Raw genomic sequence first — 23,201 nt, 5'->3', positions numbered from 1 at the left:
GGGGGAAGAATTGCAGTGCAATTACAGGACAAATGCATAGGTGTCAATCACACATGTGACCAAGATACAATATAAACATAGTACTGAAGCTGCAATTTCATTGTTTGAAAGATAAGGGAAGGGAGGTAGTTAGATTATATACAGCCTCAGGAGCAGCTTAAAGAAAAAAAAAATGAATAAAAGGCAAACAGAATCCCTGGTGGATAATTCCAAATGAGGAATTCATTTGCAAGGTCGAGATTTAAAGTTCACTGTTTCATTCAGAAAAATGATAGAATCATACATTTAAGAATGGAACACTATATCATAATCTGCCTATACAATAAACCACATTTTTCATTTTTAAAAGTGAAATTAGTCCAGACATCAAAAAGAGAGGAACAAAAATAAAACAAAACAAAACAAAACTGTTAAAAAAAAAATCCTTGAAAGGCAATTGAAGGATTACTGATAGTCATTGACAGATCCCATAAAGAAGTAGAGTGACAGAAACAGACAGAGATAGTGAGAGAAAGATATATATACATATATAGATAGATATATAGATAGATAGATAGAGTGAGAGAGAGAGAGAGATACAGTTGACCTTGCCTAAGTCAACCTCAAATAAGTCAAATAATCACCTAAGTCAAAGGTCTTTTCAAGTCCTGTTTTCTTTATATTCTATTGATTTTAATCTCTCATAAGTCAAATTTTTCTCCACACCAACGCTATTTCTTCAGTACAAATAGATTCGACTTTGGAGAGGTTGACTGTATACATAGATAGAGATAGATACAGAGACATATAAATAGAGGAGATAGGAGATGGGATATAGAGATAGAGATATAAATAGAGAGATATGGATATATATAGAATGAGAGAGAGAGAGGGAGATATGAATAAAGAGATATGGATATATATAGAATGAGAGAGAGACAGAGATATGAATAAAGAGATATGGATATATATAGAATGAGATAGAGAGAGAGAGACAGAGATATAAATAGAGAGATATGGATATATATAAATGAGAGAGAGACAGACAGACAGAGATATAGATACAGAGATATGGATATATACAGAATGAGATAGAGAGAGGGAGGGAAAGAGAGAGATAGAAAACAGAGTAGCACTCACTCCACAAGGTAGCACTGAAAGAGACTCTCAGAGTGGTCGGACTCCAGGGGGTTATGAGCCACGATAGTGCCTAGCCACCAGGCGTCGTCTATCATGGACCGGAACCGATCCCCAGTCTTCCACTTCTGCGCCACCGACTGGTCGTAGTGCTGGCGCAGGACCAGGAAGTCTATCACATCAGGCATATCGTGGTACCTGGGCCAAGCATATCAAACGTTATCTTGTCTGTTGTTGCTTACTTTTGATCATAGGTCTAAATTCAGGACATGACATACAATCACATGGCTACCAGACAATGAACTCTCTTCAGAATAGTGTAGAAATTTGAACGGTGACAAGAAAGTCATAAGGAGAACATTATCTTTCATGGAGTACATTATTGTATGTTGAGAATGATAAGAGCGTGAAGTTGCCACTAAACCCATAGTGTTTGAGACAACTTAACGCCCTTCTCATTCTCAACAGACAATTTCATTTTTATATCCGAGATGAATCAATGAATCACAGTTACTTTAACCCTATTCTAACTGGGGGGGTCAAATTGACCCCCCCTCGACGTTTCGCGCCGCGATTCCGCAACGCGCAAAGATTTTGCCGCGTCGTTTCATGACTTTTTTCATTGAAGTCTCCCGCATATTTTGAGACCAAATTTACGACGTCCGGGTACACCGTTCTGAATTAATGCAATGTTTTGCATATGCATGTCAACCCGAAAAACGCTCGAATTCATGATTTCGTGTGCAAATCCAATGCAAACTGTGTTTTTTTGTTTAATATAAATTAGATTATTTCAACTTTTAACCATTGAAATAAATCAATTCTAATGTAGATAAGCTTGAAAAAGTGCCTCCAACAAATTTTGGCAAAAAAACAATAGAAAACAAAAGATCGAAAAAACAATAAAATAATTAAGAAATTAACAAAACAATAAAAAACAAAAGAAAATGATTTTGATGGAGTTATAGGTGAAAATATGATTTCATGCATTAATTTGCATAATTAATTTATTACAAAATATGAAATCAACATTTTTCTATTGTATGACCATGTAATCTTGTAGTTGACATCCGGCTCTATGTTCAGGCAAAATTTTGCGGCGATCGCGCGATCTGCGGCCAAGATCTGAAGGGGGGGGGGGGGGGGGGGAGGGGGGTCAAATTGACCCCCCATCTCCCCCCCCCCCCCAGTAAAAAAATTGGTCTCAAATAGCCCAGTTAGAATAGGGTTAAGGAAAAGAAAGCTGCTAAAACCAATGTCTCATTTCTGGCAACATCATGCCTGGACATGGCTGGTCATGGTATTCAGAAAGTTTTACTTGCATATAAATCCAGTATCACGCTATACCCTTTATGAAACAAAAACACACATGCCCTTTATCAATCACGAAACTTGCGCATTTAATTTACAAAGTGATACATTCAGTGACACAGAGAAATATTAATATTCTGTATGCTCTTTCCCACTTCATCATTTGTCATTCTTTTGAACAACTGTAAATTTCATGTACTAATTAACTTTAAACGAGCTTCAGGGAATCTACACCTACCAAGCAATGTTTCTACGTATGCAGATTCCTCATATTTCATTTCTCTTTGCTAGTTGTATTATACAATTTTACAAAGTCAACTTCTTTACATTTTTATGGTTTTTCTTTGAAAATGTGATTTACAGAACAATAAAACAAAGCTGTCTTACTTGATGGAAAAGTGTCCTCCAGTGGGTTTTCTGGTTTCCGGGTCAATGAAGGCCAGCTTCAAGCCACACAGTGTGGGAGGTCCAACCTGGTACTTAATGCCCATCACTCTCACCAGCTCGTGATCCTACAACACAGTACGACCAAACACAGTAGAGGTTGACTGGTACCAGCGATGTATGTAAGGTGCTAATGAACATTTCATTTTCTCTGATGGTATGATTGCTGCCATCAACACCTTCAGAACGTTTGGGACAATCACTACCGTCGCTTTCATGGTCTCCCTTTTCAATATCATCACGTTCATCGTTTTCATCAGAACACAAACAATAATCATCATCGTTGTCATCATTTTCTCCATCATAGCACATGTATTCATAATCACCAGCATCACATCTAAAATCATCCGAAGAGTCAAACAGTCCGTAAATTTTGAGCAGACGTAACCTGTCTCACCATTACACCTGTTATCTACACTTTCAAATCACTATAAATCTGGTAAAACTAAGCAGAGCATGCAGTGGCAAAGACAGAATCGTTGAGCATTTGTACCAAAATCACTGAACATACCTTGAGGTTGAGCTTGGTCCAAGACTGCTTCTTGGGCTCGATGTGGTAGACCTTGCGCTTCTTGACGGCCGCCACGTACGCCTCATGTCCCTGCCGGAAGTACATAACCTCGTCGCCCATCTGGGGCATGTAGGGGCATCTGCGGGGCTTGGTGTCCGTTATCCACAGGGGTGGCTTCATCTCCTCCGGCAGCTCACCGATCGATATCTTGTCGTCGTCATCCTCATCATCCATGAGATTCTTGGGCGGCTGGAGGAGACCAGGATGAGAGATAAATGGGTTTTAATGGACATGTTCACCCAAATATATGTGTGGATTGAGTGACTGCAGCAATATGTGTAGAACATGCCAGTGAAAGTTTGAGGAAAATTGGACAACCCGCTCAAAAATTCTAATTCCCATAGATAAATCTGTTGAGGATGGACTGATTTTGCTACAACCTGCATTTCCCATAGACACCTGCCCGAGTATACTCGGGACTCGTCCTCAATGGGTTAACACATCAGCAGGACCCGATGATATCTAAACCTAGTTAAAAGCAGATTCTTGTTGTATCCAGTCTCATATAAATGGACTCCCTCGTCATCAGAATCTGATGGCGAAAGATGTCCTTATTATTTTGTTTATTCAAATCAAGATACAAATCGTTTTTACTGAGTAACCACAACGACAAAACACAGAGCTAAGACAGTGTCTTCTGTACCACTATGTAGCCATGGAGGGACTGCATCTTACCCTTCTCTTCCTCTTGGATTTGACGGGCGTGGAACTTGGTGTTTTCTGGGGGGAGGCGCTGGTATCCCCATCCGACTCCCACGGCGGCCCCTTCTTCTGAGCCCGGCTCCGCTTCTTCGGGGGCTGGAGGTTGATGCCTGCATCTGCCGTCCAGTCCGAATACTCGCTAGATTCACTGGTATGCAATGAATTTGACACATGTTATTTTGGGGGACTTTGACCAAAGTCCATCCATGATCAAGGTCCTAAGGACTCAAATGGGTGTGGAGTCATAGCGGAGTCATAATGTAGACAAGAACTTTAGCATGCATCTTAATTTTGTAAATCTTGGCTCTAATGAAATTCGTGAAATTGAAATGCATGAAAACATTTCTTGTTTTAGAGTACGACATCATGTAAAAAAGCAGCATATGCAGAAATCTGCCATTCATACCACTTTCTCAAAAGCAAATGAGAGACAGGATCTCACTGAGTGCATAGGAATACATTATTGAATTGGCCCTTTGAAAAATCTAACAGATCATAGCTCATTTATGACAAGAAGTTATCAAACATAAAAGTCTTGAGTACAGTTCGACCTCGATTATCTGGCCATGTCGGGACCGGCGCTCATCCGGATAAGCGAATTGGCCGGATATGTTAGACACAATGTTAATGTATATAGCTGCCGTCCAAGCTGCCGTCCCAGTGCACTGGCAGCTAGGCAGGTAGTGTACCCCGCAACAGTGGTGTAATCTCTGCTAGCCTGCGCAAAATTGTAGTCCCTTCTTCACAAAAATATAAAAGTATATCTTTATGTGAAAATCGTACATGTTTTACCTCATTAGATATTGAGAAATCTATCATGCACATCTTATGAAATTAGTGAAATAGATCCATGAAAGTCACTGTTTTTTCTCAATTTTTGGATGAAAAAAAAAGTCCTTCACTGCGTGAACACGTCCGGATAATAGAGATTTCCGGATAAAAGGAGGCCGGATAATCGAGGTCAAACTGTACTTACACAAGTGAATGAAAGTTGCAAGTTTAACTGAAAAGCATCTGAAGCAAGAAGTGATTGGACAAACAGTATTTTCTTTTTACCCAAATATCAGTAAAATAACAAATTATGAGATGACTCAGTAGGAGACTACCACAGATCATGAGGAAGACTGATTGAGTTTTGACTTACCTCTCCTCCTTACTGGAGCTTCCCCACTCAAGCTCCTCTTCTGACGTCTCGGCACCAGACAAGGCCTCGACATCAACTTGCTGTTTGCATCATGAACAGACGAAGAAAGAGGGTAATAATTTACTGTCAAATACAACAACTCTACAATTAGGAATGTCAAATAACCTGACAATCACTTTTCTATTTTGGTGGTACCACTGTTGCATTGCATTTTCAAAGCTTACTACAGCATTGTAGTCAATAATTATCTGCAGTGCAGAATTTATTACCAGTGATGTTCGCTGGCCATTACGAAGTGTCAGCAACATTGTAATTCTCATTTTTATCAGATTGTGGAGGTCAGAATTCACCAAGGATTGTTATCTAGCATGTTGAATGCAGATGAGGTTGTAATCTTGTTCAGTAGCACATTCCTGTTTGAGGTTTGGCAAGCATAGTCATGCAAATTTTACAATCATTGTGAAAGAAAAGGAAATATCTGAATGTCCTGTGTGGCAGCAACAGGACATGCGATGGTACAAACACAGCACCTATTTTGCTTCAGACTATAAAGTGACACCCATACCCTTATCCAATTTTATTCTGAAAGGACTAGCCCAACAGCCTTACCATGCTAAATTTTAGAGTCAATGTTTCAATTGCTTTCATTTGTAGTTATCCTAATGCTCTAAGTGTGCCAAAGCACTTAGTTAGATATCATCACTTCATTCCATTAACTTCAGTTATCAATCTCACAACTTTTCTGTAATCACGGCAATCACACACGACACAACTTTGCAATGACTCAACGGTCGTACGGTCTAGCAGCCAGAAGTGTGACATCACCAGCCTTGCCAGTTTCAAGTCGTGTGACTAGGTCGCAATGCCAGTTGCAAAGATTTGACCTGTCATATTTTCATGACTGGTGGTGAAACGGTCAGTCAATCACACTCCAGTATTTGTACTGACACCAGTACAGTTGTAACCCCTCCTATTTGGTACTAATTGCACAGTGTGCGGTGTCGAGTCGCATGACTGGTCTTGCAACCCAGCTTGCATCCAGAGTCGTGGGACTGATTGTATCGAGTAGTGCGTAATGGCCTTTACACAAACCCAAGGTGGACAGACACAAAAGACCCACTTATCCCTAGTATAATGCTGTACTGATACGGTACCTGTATTACCTCGTCCATGTCGGACAGAGTGTCATCTCCCCTCTCATCCTCCTCCTCCTCCAGCCTTAGCCGCCTCCTCCTCCTCTCCTCCTCCAGGCCCCGCCCATCCTCCAATGGGCTGCCATCCTGGTTGGCCCTCGTCTGGTAGCTGTGGTTCACCTTCTTCGTCTTCCTCTTCCTCCTTGGTCGCTCTGAGGAATCTGCAGAGTCAGTCTATATAAAAACAAACAAACAAAACCAAAGCAAAACATAAACATTAGATGGGAACATCTAGAAGAGACCATTCTTTTTTCTTGGACATATCTCACAGTCAAGGAGGGGCAAGTTCTCTCTCCCCCCCCCCCCCCCCATCTTGGAAAGTGAATGATGACAAAAGATGAAATTTGGCATGCATACCAAGTAGCTCAAGCTGAATCAACATGCAGAATTTCACATTCATACATTCATCAAGTTTTCAATTAATTGCATAATATTTTTCAGGCCATATGGGTTTTACACCATATTTAGTAAGTAAACTGATTATCCTTTGTATCCACAAAATGTATTATTTTGTTTTGCATTTTGTTTCATAATTTGTTTCCTAAAAGCAAAACAACAACACACCAACAGCACACAAACAAATCCTGAGTGTGACCACATACTCAGGGTATACATACACTGTAAGGATTAGATAGAAGGATCTGTAATTAAAAAAAATAAATAAAAAAAAAGTAGTTTTAGGTAAACAAAGGGGGTTGGAAATGATGCCTCCCTTCTTTAAAATCATTTCTTCACAAACCAAAACAAAGCAAGACACAAGTGTTACAGGCTTTCGCTTGTAATGAGCTTTGCATGTTGATTGAACAGGTCAGTTAATGGACCAAATGGGATGACATAAATTGGAGTCTTCTGAAATGGTGTGCACAGTTATGGTGAATATATTCCTTCAATTAAATTCTGATAATTTCTTCCAAAAAAAAAGACAGTCAAAAGAAAAAAGAAAAATTTGATTACTGAATACAAATACATAAAATCATCTTTCTTACTATATCCGATGGCATTGGGTGAACAATAGGTTTCTTTTTCTTCTCAACTTTGAATCTTCCAGAAGCTTCCTCATCTAGCTTTCTCCTGAATTCCTCCTGGAACCTGATTAAAATAAATTTGAACACAAAATGATAAAAAGATAAAACACAGAGCAAGAAATGCTGGAAGCTGAATTGCAGCTGCGTCTGCTATTTGATTAGCATTTTGATCATACAAACGACATTACTGTAACCACTGTTATGTGGGCATTCAAAACAAAAACATAAACAAACTAGAATTGAATGGAACAAAGCTACGAAGCATAAAATTGACCTGGATCAAAACTCATAAACCATACTTTGTATCCTTTACTTGAGATATTTTTGAAGACCTGTTTTGGTGGAAGACAATGGGCACTTATACCAACACTGTTTGTCTACTACTGAAGACAGGTAGGACCACCCACATTATCTGCTAGTCACCTTGGGCAAATCAAAGAGGGGTCAATATCATTGGCCAGTTTTCTTGTGTGGGTGGGTTGGGGGACCACTTTACTGGGTTGGCACCCTGCTCTTTGTGATGAATGAATGAAGTGGGATCTTTTACGTGCGTGTGTCGTGGCTAACACATATGGGACCTCCATTTTGTCCTATCTGAGGCACAACGCATTTTGAAACTTACTAGAGGGGGCGAAATGCTTACAAACAACATTGCTCAGTGAGACTCTGGAATCGAACCCTGTACCCTTGGCTTTGGAGGCAGACGCGCTACCGACTGAACCATATTACTACCCTCAAGATTTGTTAAGGTAATAACAGAGAGAATGGAGACCCACCTTGCCACAGCCGGAGACAGCTCGGGGACCACAACCCTGGTCTTGAAGGCGATGAGGTCGGCCTGGGAAGCGTGCTGGCTGACTGGAACGTTGCCTGTGGCCTGACGCACGCCCTCTATCTCCCCTGCCCTCCGAAGCCCTCGGGGTGATAGTGATGGCGACAGTGGACCATTTGCTGAAATCGTAACAGTAGGCCCTACAATTTTACTTCATAACATCTTTTGTTTTCTTCTTTGAAATGATATACAGGAAGAGCAACAAAAGAGACTTTGCATTTGCACAGTAATATTGGTACATAAGCATTTACATACGGCAGCTTTCTTGCATATCCCTGTATCTCTTTGACGTCCCTTATTCCCCCCCCCCCCCCCCCCCATAATTCCTGCTCTTGGGGTCATGATCTACACAGTTGTATCCTTGCCTGGCTTCTCGTCCCTGTAACAAATATTTTGCTGTCCATACAGCATGACATTTCTTCTTCAACCCTGTATGTCCCCGGGCATGTAGCGTAAATTGCCAAGCTCTATCATCAGCATATAGTACTCCTTTCCAACTTGATAGAGCTGTAGATTATCAAGCCCACTCAGGTGTAGCAATGTGCCTCCAGTCCACTGAGAAAGCATTGGTGACATAATAAGAGATTTGGGGGATAAAGTAATCTCTATTCATTGGATTAGTTTTCAGACATCTGTGCCACTTCAATAGCGAGGAAAGTAATCCAGTATGTGTGCCAATCAATTGGTGAACAAAGCACAGTCAGGGTTACATGCCATATCTACTGGCAACCCTTACCTGATCTGTCCCTACCGGGGGTGTGGGGACCCTCCTGGGGCGACTCCCCCCTCTCCTCATCCTGTTCCTGCTGCATGCGGTGGATCATCTCATCCAGGAGGCTGGCTGCCTGGTTGGCCTCGTTCTCAGGATCTAGAGGTTGTGGTTCTCTCATCTCCCCCTCTCCTATCACCTCATTGTTACCTAACATGAGCAGGAGAAAAATGAAAGAGAAAGAAAATACCAAGGTAAATATGAGGAGTAAGGAACATTACATGTCATATGTCATTCAAGCAAACAGTGTACTAAAAAAAATCAACTATAGTCCATGTATTCGTACTATTAGGCTATTGATATGATATGCTGGCCAGAAATATCAATCCTAGATAAAATGGCAAACTTTGGACAGCTGCCATTTTAGCAATCAAAGGAGCCCATGAAGAATGGGATGGGATGTAAAATTGTGAATAATCATCATCCCGCCACATTGGATGTGATGGCCTGTTAGGCATCACAAAAACATTTTACAACTGTCACAACTGTTCACTTCCTCTGACATATAAATGAAGTACCTGGATATGACAAATACAGCCACAGATCACGGCAGTGATTGTGACCATAACTCACCATTTTCTGCGACACCGATCTGAGGAATGAGGGCACTGTCTGTGCAGTTCTCTCGGCCCGGAACCAGCCTCTGGTACTTGGGCGGGTGGGGGTTTCCGTCGATGTCCACCAGGAAGGGCGGGGGCATGAGGTGGGGCGCCTGCTGGGTCTGTTCGTCCAGGACATAGTTATTGGCGTCCCTCACCAGAGGGCGGTAGTCTGTGTGGAAGAACTGCTCTGTGGGTACCTGGTAGTGGTGGTAAGGGGCCAAGCAGGATTTCAGGTTTATGATGATGATGATGAAACAGCATTTATAAAGCCCCATTTATCTGTGGAAACATTCAAAGGGACCTGGCTCCCACAATGTGTCACACCATCACTCACAAAGTTGCTGGAAAAGATAAGTCTTCAGTTCAGATTTGAAGGTATTGAGGCTGTTGCAATTCCAAAGTGGGACTGGTAGAGAGTTCCACAGACTGGCGCAACAGAAGAGAAGGCTCTATCCCCATACATTTTGGCCAAATTATAGATTGGTTTGGGTTTTTGAGGGTAAGAAATTTTAGTCCCACCTACTCAAATTGTTGGTTTGTCTGCTGTTTCATGCAGGTGTACAAACTGTATTAGTGCTATAAGAATGAATCTTCATCAACCCCTCCCCGCACTATACCTTCATATAAAAAATATATATATATTTACATGTATAATAACATACTGTAAAATCAAAGACTGCCAAGTTTGGATTTGCAAGGTTTTCAAGACTTTGATTTTTTTTTAAAAGTAATAAATCATCTATGCCCATGCATTTCATTATAAAACAAAAACTTGTATATTACACACACATCTCACAAAGAAAATTACCAAATGAGCAAATAAACAAGATGATATACTCATAATGTGGGAATTGATGTATGTGAATGTGTTTGTGCATATATGCATACATACAAACATACCTAAACACATCATAAACTCACCATGTCGTACAGGTTGCTGGACCCCACTCCAAATATGCTGAGGTGCCCATGCGAGTCAGTGGCCACAAAGCAGTCCCCACTAGGGGCAAACTTGCAGTCATAGATGGACCCAAAGCCTTGACCTTCAATCTACATCATGCAGGGGACCAGAGCGGGAACAAGACTTGGTGTAAATTCATACGAGACATTATCAAATCCATGACCTTTCTTCTTATGTCACATTTCACATGTTTCCTGTCAATTACCATGTTTTTATTATGCAATTCAAAACTGTTATATCCAGTGCACGTCAAATATGAACATTACTGTAAAATGAGGAATGTTTACATGCACTTTAATTTCGCAAATTTCATGAGAACCAAGATTCACTAAATCAAAATGCACACAAAGGCTCTTGTCTACACTATATGCATTGAATGCCAGAGGTATTTTGCGAAAATTTAATGCCGTGAAAAAGGCCGTCGGCTCCAATTCACGAAAATTTCATGCCGCTAAAATATCATGTTTTACAGTACCCTGTATGGCACAGCATAACACTATACAGTAATAGCATAACATGAAGTTAAATTTCATTTTACCTGCAAAGCAACCTTAAAATAGAATGGTTATAAACATCAACATTTGCTTTATCTATGGAATTTACACATGCTTTGAATGCATATAGTAATAGTGTCAAAAGAAGTTAAAAAGCCTCGAGTGTGAAGATTACTAGCACCCAAAGTGACCAAGTGAGTCATCCAGGAAGAGGGGGTCAATTACAGTATTGAGGAATCGGTAGAGCTGCTGCCCCGTGGTCAGATCCCAGAGGAAGATGAGGCCATCATGACCCCCGCTGAGAAATATCCTCACATCTAGGGGGTGGCCCTCCAGCACATACACCTCATCAGTGTGACCCTAGGTAGTCAAGAAGGCGAGGTAACAGAATGGGGAGCGGAGAGAAAAAAAGAACACTCTAAATCATTATTTCAAAGCACATCCATAGTTCCCTCACTTCAACTAGAATCTACAAAAACTCTTGAAATTTAAGAGAACTACAATGGGATGCACAGAGAGTACAGACGTTTATAAATCAATACCAATTATATCCCATCCCTAAATTTTTGTGAATCGGGACTTCCCTCCCGACGATTTCGCGAGTGGTTAAATTCGCAATCGAGGAGTACTGTACCGAAGGGAGAAATGTATACGTGTGCGTCATATCAGGATCAGAGTCATTATTTTCACGTGTCTTTAATTTTGCGAATAGCACCTGACTCGCAAAATTCACGAAAATAAAAACCTTGTGAAATATTTGGCATATACAGTACTTTGATCCACTTCAGTTACATCGGAATAAAACAAACAACACAGCAAAGTACATTGTATCATCAGTGACTCAGTGAATAGACAAACTAAAAAAAAAAAAAAAGATAGAAGAAGTTAGAGCAGTCCAATTGAAAAACTTTTCAGTGATACCATACTCTTTGAGAGACCGAGTGTATATCTCGTACAAACACAAAGAAACATACAGGTAGATACCAAAATATCATGGGCAGGGTAACTTACGCAGAGCTCATACACCAGCTTGCCGTTGTACGAATTCCAGACTCGCAAGGAGTGATCGTTGACGGCTGTAATGACATATCGGTCAATTTTGTCCCATCCTACCATCGTCACCCTGTGCTTGACGATTTTGTTGCCTTCGTCGACACCTTGTATCTTTGATCTGGGGTTCACAGAAAAGTCATTGTCTCTTATTAAAAACAAGGACACTAATAAAATGGAAAGCATTCTACTGGGGATTCTGGAGAGATCATTCTGGGGCTATTTCAAACCAAGCCATTCACTGGTGACAGAGATTGATACATATTCAGTGCTATTTGTCTGTGTCCTTGCTCTCAAATAAATGTGCCTGTGAAAAGCAATTCCAGTACTGCAAGGGAGTCTGATACAGCTAAAGTGTAGGGGACAAAGCGCTTGCTTTGAACATTGTCTTATACACATCATGGTCTGTTTGATTTCTTCTGTTAGAAAATTGGAAGTCAAAACACACCCCTCTTAAAAGATGCATTACAGATATCATATTCTCTTTGACTGTAAAAAAAAAAAAAAGGAGAATTCAATATGACTGACATATAAAAATGAAAACTTTTGGGCAGTACAGCTGTTGCTGAGTTGGTATTTCCAGATTATAACTGCATGTGCCACCTTTCAAATTGTTATTATGCTGACTAAACTGTTGTCACTAGAGACACATTCTCAAATATTTACTTCACAAATTTGTGCCAGTTATATGCTTCAGTAGAGCATGGCATTAACCCTAACTAGGCCGGGGGGGGGGGCCTCCGAGGCCCCCCCCCCTCGACGTTCCGCGCGATGTATCGCTAACGCGAAAAGCTATCGCCGCGACGTTTCATGACTTTTTTCTTTCAAGTCTCCCGCATCTTTTGACACCAAATTTGCGATGCCCGGGCGCGCGGTTTCGAAGTTGCGCATAAATATGTATGTGCATGTCAGACCAAAAATTGCTCAAAAACGTGAATTTGTGTACAATTTCAATGCAAACTGTGCTTACAGGCAAATTTCACAAAAGCATGATTATTTGGGGGTTTTACTGATTAAAATCAATTATTAATATATTTTCTTGTTCGGAACAATGTCGCAAACAAGTTTCATCGAAAAAACAATGAAAAACATAAAGTCGAAAAAACAAAGAAATACATAAGAAATTCAAAAAACAATAAAATACTTAAGAAATTTTTTCTGATGGCACAATTTTTTTCTCTTATATTTGCTCAGGACACTAAAAAGAATATTTGCACAAAAAATGTGCCCATTTCGAGCTTTATTTAGTGATTTATACCAAATTGTCTGATTTCATGCATCATCACGCATAAATTAGCATAATTTAGCATAAATGATAAATTTTTTCTAAATCTAACTTCATGGTACTTTAGATTACATCATAGGCAATGTGTGTGCCAATTTTCGTCGCGATCGCGCGGTCGATGGCCGAGATCTGGAGGGGGGGCCTGGGAGGCTCCCCCCCCCCCCCCCCAGCTCTATGATCTTCCTAAATAGCCCGGCCTAGTTAGGGTTAAGTGTAAATGTACACATCAAACAAAAAGTGTCACTGTAGTTTGACTTGAACAAGTGTATCAGGAGGCTAACCCTTTATGAATGACTACAGAAGAACTCACAGATGATATCCACAGCTATGACAGAAAAAAAAGACGTACAAACAAGTAAAAAGAAAGCAAAAAGTGAATGGAAAAGATAAATTTATTGTATTACAGTTGCCTTGGCAAAGCTCACCCCGGTAACCTGATGTTCATGTTGAGGAGGATACTCCTCCACTCCTGCCTCTCGTAGCGCCACACCCTGGCCGTACCATCCTTGGAGCCGCTGATGAAACGAGCGCCAGAGTGGCAGAAGGCGATACTATCCACACGATCCTGGTCAGTGGTGACGTGGAAAACAAAAGAGGATGTTGTCAACTTGGAACAATACCATCACACACTCCTATATAGCTTTCCTGATGGGACAGATATGTCGATTATGCCAGAGTCATAATTTTTTGTTTTTTTTTGTTTTTGCTGTTCCCTGCAGAACATTGAATTATATTTTTCCCTGCAAAACACTAATTTAAAACCCTATCATTAACAATACCAACATAAAAATTAGGAAACTGTAATCACTTCTACAAAAAGAGCAGATCATTTCATGTTTTCATCATAATTGCACGTAAATGGGTTCACATTATCTTTATTTCCAGGTGATGTTTGCCAATGTTGCGCTGCACTCAATTCATATCCTACTGCTGTACCTGAATTGCTTTGTGTATACAAATTTTGGCACTGCAAATAAACCACGATTTCACTACCAATTAAATAATCCTATTTTCTGTAGTAAAACTCACTGTGTGGGCCTCCAGTTCAGTCACTTTCTCGGGAGGTGTATTGTTGAAGTTGTAAACTCTGATCAGTGTATCCGTGCCACCTGCCACAAGAAATGTACCACCTGCCAACAAAGGAGTACAAATCCACATTTCAAATTTTATACCCGAACGATTAACCCCAGACCATTTGTTCTTTACCCGCTACTTTAAAGATGACGTATAAAAATGAAATCAAGTGAAATCAAATAACAGTACAACATCGGCTGCATGCAGTACAGTAGGGAGAGAGTAGCTATCTCATTGTGCATGCACTCACCGCAATTGCAATTGGGTGCATGCAGGGGCCATCAATGTAATGATTACATTTAATGAGTATCGTGAAAGAGCCATCAACCCAGCTCAAATTGCTCAAATGTTATCCTTTTTTATGGAGTCAGTTGGAATACTTTAGAGATGAGAATTTTTGTGAAATATGTTTGTGATTGGTGCATCTGTAGCACAGCAAAGAAAAGTCCAGGAATCGGGACTTTCAGACAGTTTCGCGAGTGGTTAAATTTGCGATCATGAAGTACAGGACTGAACAGGAAAAATGTAGGCATGCACGTCACATTCATGTTCAGACTGTATTACAGTTCATATTTTCACATGTTTTTTTTTTTTCAACTTGCTAATAGCACCCAACTAATGAAATATGTGACAATAAAAACTTCACAAAATATTCACAGTATACGGTACTCACCTGGGCTGAATGACACACACAACATCTGGGCTCCTGGTCTGCTTCTCTCTTGGAATTTGATTGGTCGGTTCCTGTGTGAGGGTCATTCCAAAACAAGGAAGCACGGTTACAATTCAATATAAGTAAGAGTAACAATTTGGGGGGTGACAGTGCACTGGCTTGATATTTTTCTCTTCCATTTCATCAAGGACGTACACTTCTTAGATCTATTCTATATAGCTTGCCATATTTTGCACCTAAATTACAATAATTTCTACTGCTTTCATACCCAACTACCAGGACTAATTGCTGTCAAGGTAGGATTAAAACTTAAGCATACAGTGAGGACATTACTAAAGAATGTTTGGACTTTCTCGCTCATAATTCATGCAATCTTGTGTAATATGACATTTCATTCATATGTGACAGACTAATATTTACTGGAGATCACATCACTTTAAGGCTAGAAGACAGGCTAATTTTGCTACAACATGCATTTCCCATAGACACCTGCCCGAGTATATTTCAGGACTAGTCTTCAACAGGTTAAATAATGGATTTTTTGAGAAGATATTAGACTCATATTCTATTTTTTTAAATAAATGAGAAATATCAATTTGGTCCTGACAGCTACCCTCTTCTATGACTCCTAGCATGAAAGGTGTTGGCCCATTGACTTGGGGTTTCTCCCCCCCCCCCCCCTTTCACGTACCAAGCTTGGGATCTCATTTTAAACTTTCTAGTAGGCCTATTGACACCTACGTGAAACTAAGCGTGTCCTTGTTCCACGCCCAGATGCACACACAGCCGTCTGCCCCCGTGGTGGCCATGTAGCGGATGGAGCCTCGGGAATATGGGGAGAACTATCACAAGGGATATAAAGATTGAAATATCACGAAGGGTTTTACCTTTGATGTGCACTATCATGGGATTGTATGGATTTTAAAAATCTGAATTACCACCAGGGAAAAAAAAAAACACACACCACAATGTACAGTCAACCCTTTGTCACTAGATATGTGGTGCTATACAAATGCTATAGATCAATCAAATAATCTATCAATCAATCAATCAATCAATCAAAGTGCTTTCTTCACCAATTGCAACACATGCTGAAATGCATGTCAATTGGCACAAATGTCTGGAAATGAATTTCAATGAATCAAGATTACCTAATCCCCCTAATATCTATTGTGACATCATGGCCTCCCTGGTGGACTGAAGCACATTGTTACACCTGAATGTGTTTGCACTCTTTAGAACTGCATCAAGTTTAGTGGGGTTACTGAATGCTGATGGAAAAAAGCTTGGCAAGTTAAGCTCATTGCCTTGGCATCTAACGGATTAAATGAGATTTGGGATGAATGTTTTCATTTATGTATTCATTTATTCATTCTCCGCTCATGGGAAGGATTGCCCTTTTAGCCATAATATCTAGGGCTGATTTCCAAAAGGGTCCTAACTGTAATAAAACACTGATGGATGTATAATCAAAGGAATCTGGTAATATTGTCAATCTTTGTTGGGTGGACGAGACTTCCGTACAGCTCCATTTTGTTCATCTGGTCCATCGGGTCTAGGATCCACTACAAGATACTTCTGCTCACTTTCAAATGTATACACGGTCTCGCCCCTCCTTACTTATCCCAAACTCATAACCATCCGTCACCCATCTCGGTACACCTTCCGCTCCTCACAAGGTATCACACTACACCATCCCACTTCCAAGATGCTGGCCACACTTGACACTTGGTGATAAAGCATTTTCATCTGCTGCTCCCAATCAACTACCCAAACTCTCTGCAACCAGCAATCTCTTATCATCTTCAAAACACATCTAAAGACTCACTTGTTTCATCAATGGTAATAATCCACTGGTAAAGTGCATTTGAACAAGTACGTTTATGGAAAATGCACTATATATATATATCAATTTTTACTATTATTAATTTTTCCAACTGCTTGTTCGGATACTCACCTCCAATGAGGTTATCATAGCAGAGTGGCCCATTAGTACAGCCACGGGTGCCAGAGTCTGCAGGTTCCACACCCGGATCACCTTGTCGTTGCTGGCGGCAGCCAGGAGCGTGTTCTCGTAATTCACATTGATGTCCACGATCTCGGCCGAGTGACCACGCAGGGTGGCCAGAAGCCTACCATCCTCCGCGCTCCATATTTTCACAAGGTTGTCATCTGCACCCTACGACACAATGGCAATGTTGAATGGAGGGTTTATTGTGAAAACCTTTTTTTGAGCATCATCAAAAACACTCACACACAAAACAAACAACTTTGATGGACTAAAGGCACTTTAGTCCAACTATCACAGCATATTAGCATGTAGTGAGTGTATCTGGCCACAAAGTAAAAAAGCAATAAATCATAGTCATCTTGCTTTGATTTCTGCCACGATATGCTTCACTGAAAGGCCCACAATATTGGAATTGGGTTCACATTGCAGCTATATAGCTGTGTGACTGAAAATAATAAAAAGAGACCCCAGTTGGTACATCCAAATTGAGTCTCTATTTGGATTTTTGGAAAGCTCATCTTGCTTTGGACAAAATTTGAAAATATAACACATAGTATGGCCAAAAAAAAAGAGAACATCTTCAAAGTAAAAATTTGCCTAAAACTTGTATAAACATAGCTATCAGTGATATCAAATGAAAACATACAGTGTGATTCTTTTCCAATTACTTGCTACATCCACTATTATATGTCCATTTATTTATAACAAGTTTGCACTGACTTGAACTGATCAACAACAAAAAAATCCCTGAATATACATGAGAAACTCACATTTTTTTTTTTTTTTAATAACAGTATTCCATGCCCAATCACACAATTAGATTGCCATAGAAATGATAACACTGTATGATGCTGACAAAGCACAACATTTTTGAAATTCAGAGAATGTGAACTTACTGTAAATATCCTCCTCCCCGTCTGGTCAAAGAGCACACAGTAGGCCGATGACAGATGACCTAGAGTGCGAAGGTGAAGGGTCATCTTGCCGTACCGCTCGCCGGGGATCATGTGGTCCATGCGAGATGCCCCAGACAGCATCCTTCCCCTCACCACATTGTCTGGTGGATCAGTAAAAGAATATTTGTTGAATTTTGGCCCTTCAAAACCAGTAATTCTGATCACCTTTGATATGTCAACAAATACAACAGTTTTATGTCATTACTACTACCCCTTCCTGGCATAAAACATAAAAATATTAAAGGTATTGATAGAACTTTTGTCTTTGAAGACTATGCTCTTGGAATTTAATGATTTGGTGTTCAGCGGTATATTAAATACCTTCGTTTACAGCAGACACATCATCTTATCTTGCTTTGCAATTTATCAATAAAATGATTGCAGTAAACAGAGAAAAGTGAAAATCTAAAACTCAAGCATACACTTGATAAATCAGAAAAACCTACTGATTTTAACCAAAACCCACATACTCAGCATAAGTACATGTAATTGAACAGACACATCATCAACAATGTAAAAGTATTTGTTTGAAGAGAAAAGAAACAGAATATATAGAGGAAAAAAAAAACAACTTAGAGACAGGGGTTGAAGAACAATACATACATTGCACTCAATAATGTTGACAAGATTCAATTCTAATCAAGACATAGCACTGTTGTTAAGGGTGAATCTTTTTAAACTGTGGATAGGAATTGGGGCTTGCAAGGTGTACTTACAGGCATTTGGGACTTTGGCCAATCTGTTTGGAGGGGCAAGCGGCCTTCCATTGACCAGGGCAGCATGGACAGATGGTGACCATAGTGGCGGCTTCGCATCTAAACAAACACAACATTGGGAAGTCCCTGAGTAACGTTCAGTCAAGATTCATGTAATGCAAAACATATGAACAAGGAGCTTGATGTTAGAATGAAAACAAAAATAACTATGATGGGGTTAAAGTCTGACCCTGAGTGGAATCTATTTAGCTTACTGCAAAAGCTAAAATTTTTGCATGAGAATTTTGTTGGATTATTTTTTTTTTCTTGTGCTCAGCTGTGTAAAGATCAAATTCATATACCCTCCTGTACTTTTAATTTCGCAGAATCAAAATATAAATTAGTATCACACATAACAAAAAAAAAAATTTTTCCTTATATTCCAGCTGGTTTCATACTGCATGAATTGCACGGAAAAAAATTCACATTGGGCAAATTTCCATTTTTACAGTACTCTGTGAATGACTATGATCTACTTCTGAGCCATCAACATGATATCACAGGATGGAATATATTGCACTGAGGGATAAAGATACCTGGAGTGAAACTGACTTAAATGAAATCACACATGATAATAACAGAATGATCCAATTATGTGGACAAATTATTGAATCTACATGTTAATCACAGCTAAATGTCATAGAATTTAAACAGTTAATAGAAATATTCTTAATGCTGTATATTCATTCTGCACAAAAATGTTCTGATCTAAACTTTTTTACCAACATATAATGGTAATTCTGATCCTGCTTGTATGGCATATCACTTCTGACATGCTCAGAATGTATCATGTCCATATCTGGCAAGACCCCTTCTATAAAAACATCAAATGAAAGAGCTCTAAGGAATATATAATATCTACTGTATAAGCCTCATATTTCGCAAGTCTAAATTTTCGCGAATCGGGAATTCCTGACGACTTCGCGAGTGGATGAATTCCTGATCGTGGAGTCCTGTACAGAACGGAGAATAATGTACACGCGTATGTCACAGCCACATTGGGATCAGAGTCAATATTTTCGCATGTCTTTAATTTCGTGAATACCACGACTCTCAAAATTCATGAGAATAAAAACCTCACAAAATATTCTGTGTATACAGTAACTAGACACTCATCGGGAAATAGACAAAATATATTCAAAGAGACAAGTAATTATACATGTGATTAATAAAGTCAATACATCAGACAGTCAAGACAGTCATAGGATCTCACCTGCTGAAGTGCGTGTTAGAGACTGCCTACCGGCACCTAGCAGTGACTTTACGCCGACCACTCGCGGTTTGACTTCCTTGTCAAGCAGCTGGCCAATTCTGCTGACCATTCGAAGGAGGTGGTCTCCCTCGATGTGCCTGTTGCAGTCAGCCTGCAAGATTAGAATTTAATGCAAGCACCGAAAATTATTACAAAGCAGTCATACTCACAGCCATCACATCTCGTTCATCATTAAATTGGCACTTCAGAATTGAATTTCATATCTTAGTTAAAGAAAGGTTAGATGAACCTGGTTAAACATACACTAGATTAGCTAGAATCTAGTTACTGATTTTATAAATTCAGCAACTAGGAGGCTTTCAAAAAATCTGCAAGAAATGTAACATATTTCATGAACCAACCCTTCAAAGAAAGTGAATGTTGTTTATTTCCATGATTGGTAACACTACCAAAGAGTGTAAAAAAAAAAAGTCACAATAAAGAGATATCATCAATGAAATCACTGTATGGCAGTTTTTGTGACTTAATGGATTAACAGAAGTGCAGTTCCAGATGTAATTATTACACACACCAAACATACCTGAACAAAATCTTATCAGAATTAAAAAACAAACAGAAAGAATTAGAAACCATAAAAATCTTTTTGTGTCATTGCTTGCCCGTTTCATGAATACACCATTTTAGATTTGACATGAATATCATAGATTATGCAACAAGAAACTTGATCAATATATTTTTAATAAAAACTTTCGCATGACAGAGTGACTCATAGTTACAATTATCAACCATGCCAAAGATATGAGACAAAGACACAGGCCTAGCATATACATATCAAGTTTTAACAATGAGATTGCTCCCCTGCAACTTCCCCCTTATTGAGAGAACAAAGAACAGAAAGAAGTGGATCCCGAGAGTGGGATAATATATGACACAATATGAGAGATATAGATCTAACTAGTTGAATTGCAAATAACAGAAGGAAAAAAAAAAACAATTTCTGGGACCATTGTTGCATAGCATATGGCCTATGCAAAAAAACAACAACAACAACAAAAAGAAGACAACCAAACCCCCAAACACTACTGCAAAATAGAAAAAACAAACAACAAACTACCCAAACTAAAAAAAAAAAGAAAGAAAAAGAAAAAATTGTATGATTATAAAAAGACTAGACACCCTATAGACATGATAGAAGTCTAACGTTATAATTATATAGCTCACAGCTGAAAAAAAAAATATATATAAAAGGGCACTTTATATACTGAGAACAGAATGTTTAAAATATTACATCAGTCTTGAGGAAAACACTCAAAGTGAGTCAAACTCGAGAAACATCGGCCCATTGGAAAAAAATAGAAAAGCACAGATTAGGCCTATCTCACAATGAAAATAATGTAGCCTGTGTGCGTGCAGCTACAGTCGCGAGGCGAGGAGTGCCATGCCTTCAGCAGATCGAACTGATAAATATTCATATCTAATTACCATATCATCATATTAGCCAATTGAAACGCAGCTACTATCTTGCGGCAACAAAAGAGCAAAAGAATGTTATCTTCACTCTTATTGGTCCGCGTAACCGTCCACTGGTGACGTCATACTGAGGGGGGTCCGACTGCTCGCTCCGATTATGCAAATTACTTGGCTCTGGCTTGATTTCATGGAGATGAAAAGAAGAGCATTTTGAGATCTATTTTCTCGTTTTTTCGGTGGAAAATTGCATTTTGGTGCATGTTAGCGGTGATATTAGATTGGTAATGTCATTTTATACCCAGATATCAACAATTTTTTGCATTTTAAGAAATTCGCTATTTTAGAGGGAAATTCAAAAATAATATCCTTTCAAAAAAGTTTTTTCGGTCTCTCACCAAGTTTTCGAAGCTCTGTCGATGCTCGTTGCCTTTCCAGTCAAAACGCGGAGAAAATAACTGAAAAAAGGCAGGAAAACGATAAAACATTTAAAATAATGGTTGAAATTGCTAAAACAATTATCAATCTATCGAAATGTCTATTCAAAATATATCTTCCAAGTCAAAATATCAAGAAATCGTGAAATTTCGGGCAAAATTTACTTCGAAATAACGACGCGACGGTTAGAAACAGTCAATGGCACTCACCCCATGTTGTTGAATCTCCCGTATGAGGACCTGAAAGAGACGAGAAAATTGCATATGATTAGACGAAGAAAACCCTCCAGTTTGACAAGCAAAAGTGAAGTAGTGATATATACTCACATTCGAAGATTCTTTGCAGGGTCCATGGGCCAGAAATTTGGAAATCAAGAAGTACAATTCTGGGGGAAAAACGAGAGGAAAAGTCGTCAGTGAGAAATTGTTGTCGTAAACCCTTCTCAACGCCGTGATGGCGCGGTACGCGGTCACGGAGCGTGAAGAAAAGACGACAAAATTTCACCTGATTCGGCAGTACTGGTACTTGTCCTCCCTGAATCCTCTTCAGACATGTCTAAGCATTGTCTTCAAATACATACAGAGATATGAAATTTGCAAGATGGGGAGTAAATTTGGCTATATGAGCGACATGTGTTTTCACATTTCGGTAGCGATAAACACCTCTCTGAAGTTACGTCCTTGTTCCGAGCAGCCGTGTACTGCTGCATTCGGTTTGCTCATCACAGTAAATGTCTCTACGCGCAATAACAAGTCCGCGGTATGATTGGCACTAGAGCGTTCAAATCTGTCGATAGAATGCTTATTCTTTCTAATTTTATGTTTTCTTTAATTTCTCCATTTATCGATCATGAAATATCAACGCTATTGTTTGAATACTGGAAGTTTATAACAAGAATTTGTGGTGACTAATTCATCCGCCGAAGGCAACCATGACCTTTGACTCGATTGTATGGGAAAATTGTTCACATGCATAATGTACGAGGCATCACCGCGCCGCAGCAGCAGCTCATCAAGCCATTGCTACGTGTACGAATGCCATGCGTGGATTTACAACGCACGTTGCATGCTTCTCGCTAGCAGAGCTGCGCTTCGCTCGTGAGGCACGAGCGAGCA

General features: G+C 39.6%; 1 protein-coding gene across 1 annotated transcript in view; it reads right to left on the bottom strand.

Annotated features, from left to right (window-relative positions):
* LOC140242816 (PH-interacting protein-like) overlaps positions 1-22,724 on the bottom strand; it is a 33,051-nt gene extending 10,327 nt beyond the window's left edge. The window contains exons 1-25 of the mRNA XM_072322571.1: positions 22,591-22,724; positions 22,413-22,471; positions 22,296-22,325; positions 22,047-22,106; positions 20,182-20,332; positions 18,930-19,028; positions 18,154-18,314; positions 17,204-17,425; positions 15,988-16,088; positions 15,247-15,317; positions 14,529-14,629; positions 13,925-14,064; positions 12,176-12,335; positions 11,390-11,524; positions 10,631-10,759; positions 9,681-9,906; positions 9,075-9,257; positions 8,283-8,457; positions 7,468-7,570; positions 6,452-6,655; positions 5,289-5,368; positions 4,118-4,292; positions 3,383-3,631; positions 2,815-2,939; positions 1,120-1,314 (exon numbers count right to left, since the gene is read on the bottom strand). Of these exons, the coding sequence (XP_072178672.1) occupies positions 1,120-1,314; positions 2,815-2,939; positions 3,383-3,631; positions 4,118-4,292; positions 5,289-5,368; positions 6,452-6,655; positions 7,468-7,570; positions 8,283-8,457; positions 9,075-9,257; positions 9,681-9,906; positions 10,631-10,759; positions 11,390-11,524; positions 12,176-12,335; positions 13,925-14,064; positions 14,529-14,629; positions 15,247-15,317; positions 15,988-16,088; positions 17,204-17,425; positions 18,154-18,314; positions 18,930-19,028; positions 20,182-20,332; positions 22,047-22,106; positions 22,296-22,325; positions 22,413-22,471; positions 22,591-22,639 (3,383 nt within the window). The 5' untranslated portion in view covers positions 22,640-22,724. The remainder of the gene's footprint in view (positions 1-1,119; positions 1,315-2,814; positions 2,940-3,382; positions 3,632-4,117; positions 4,293-5,288; positions 5,369-6,451; positions 6,656-7,467; positions 7,571-8,282; positions 8,458-9,074; positions 9,258-9,680; positions 9,907-10,630; positions 10,760-11,389; positions 11,525-12,175; positions 12,336-13,924; positions 14,065-14,528; positions 14,630-15,246; positions 15,318-15,987; positions 16,089-17,203; positions 17,426-18,153; positions 18,315-18,929; positions 19,029-20,181; positions 20,333-22,046; positions 22,107-22,295; positions 22,326-22,412; positions 22,472-22,590) is intronic.
* Positions 22,725-23,201: the final 477 nt, after the last annotated feature.

This window comes from Diadema setosum, chromosome 19 (genome assembly GCF_964275005.1).
Source record: "Diadema setosum chromosome 19, eeDiaSeto1, whole genome shotgun sequence".
In the NCBI taxonomy this organism is placed as follows: Eukaryota; Metazoa; Echinodermata; class Echinoidea; order Diadematoida; family Diadematidae; genus Diadema; species Diadema setosum.
Note: the sequence above shows the minus strand (reverse complement) of the source record. Positions and strands in the feature narration are given on the sequence as shown.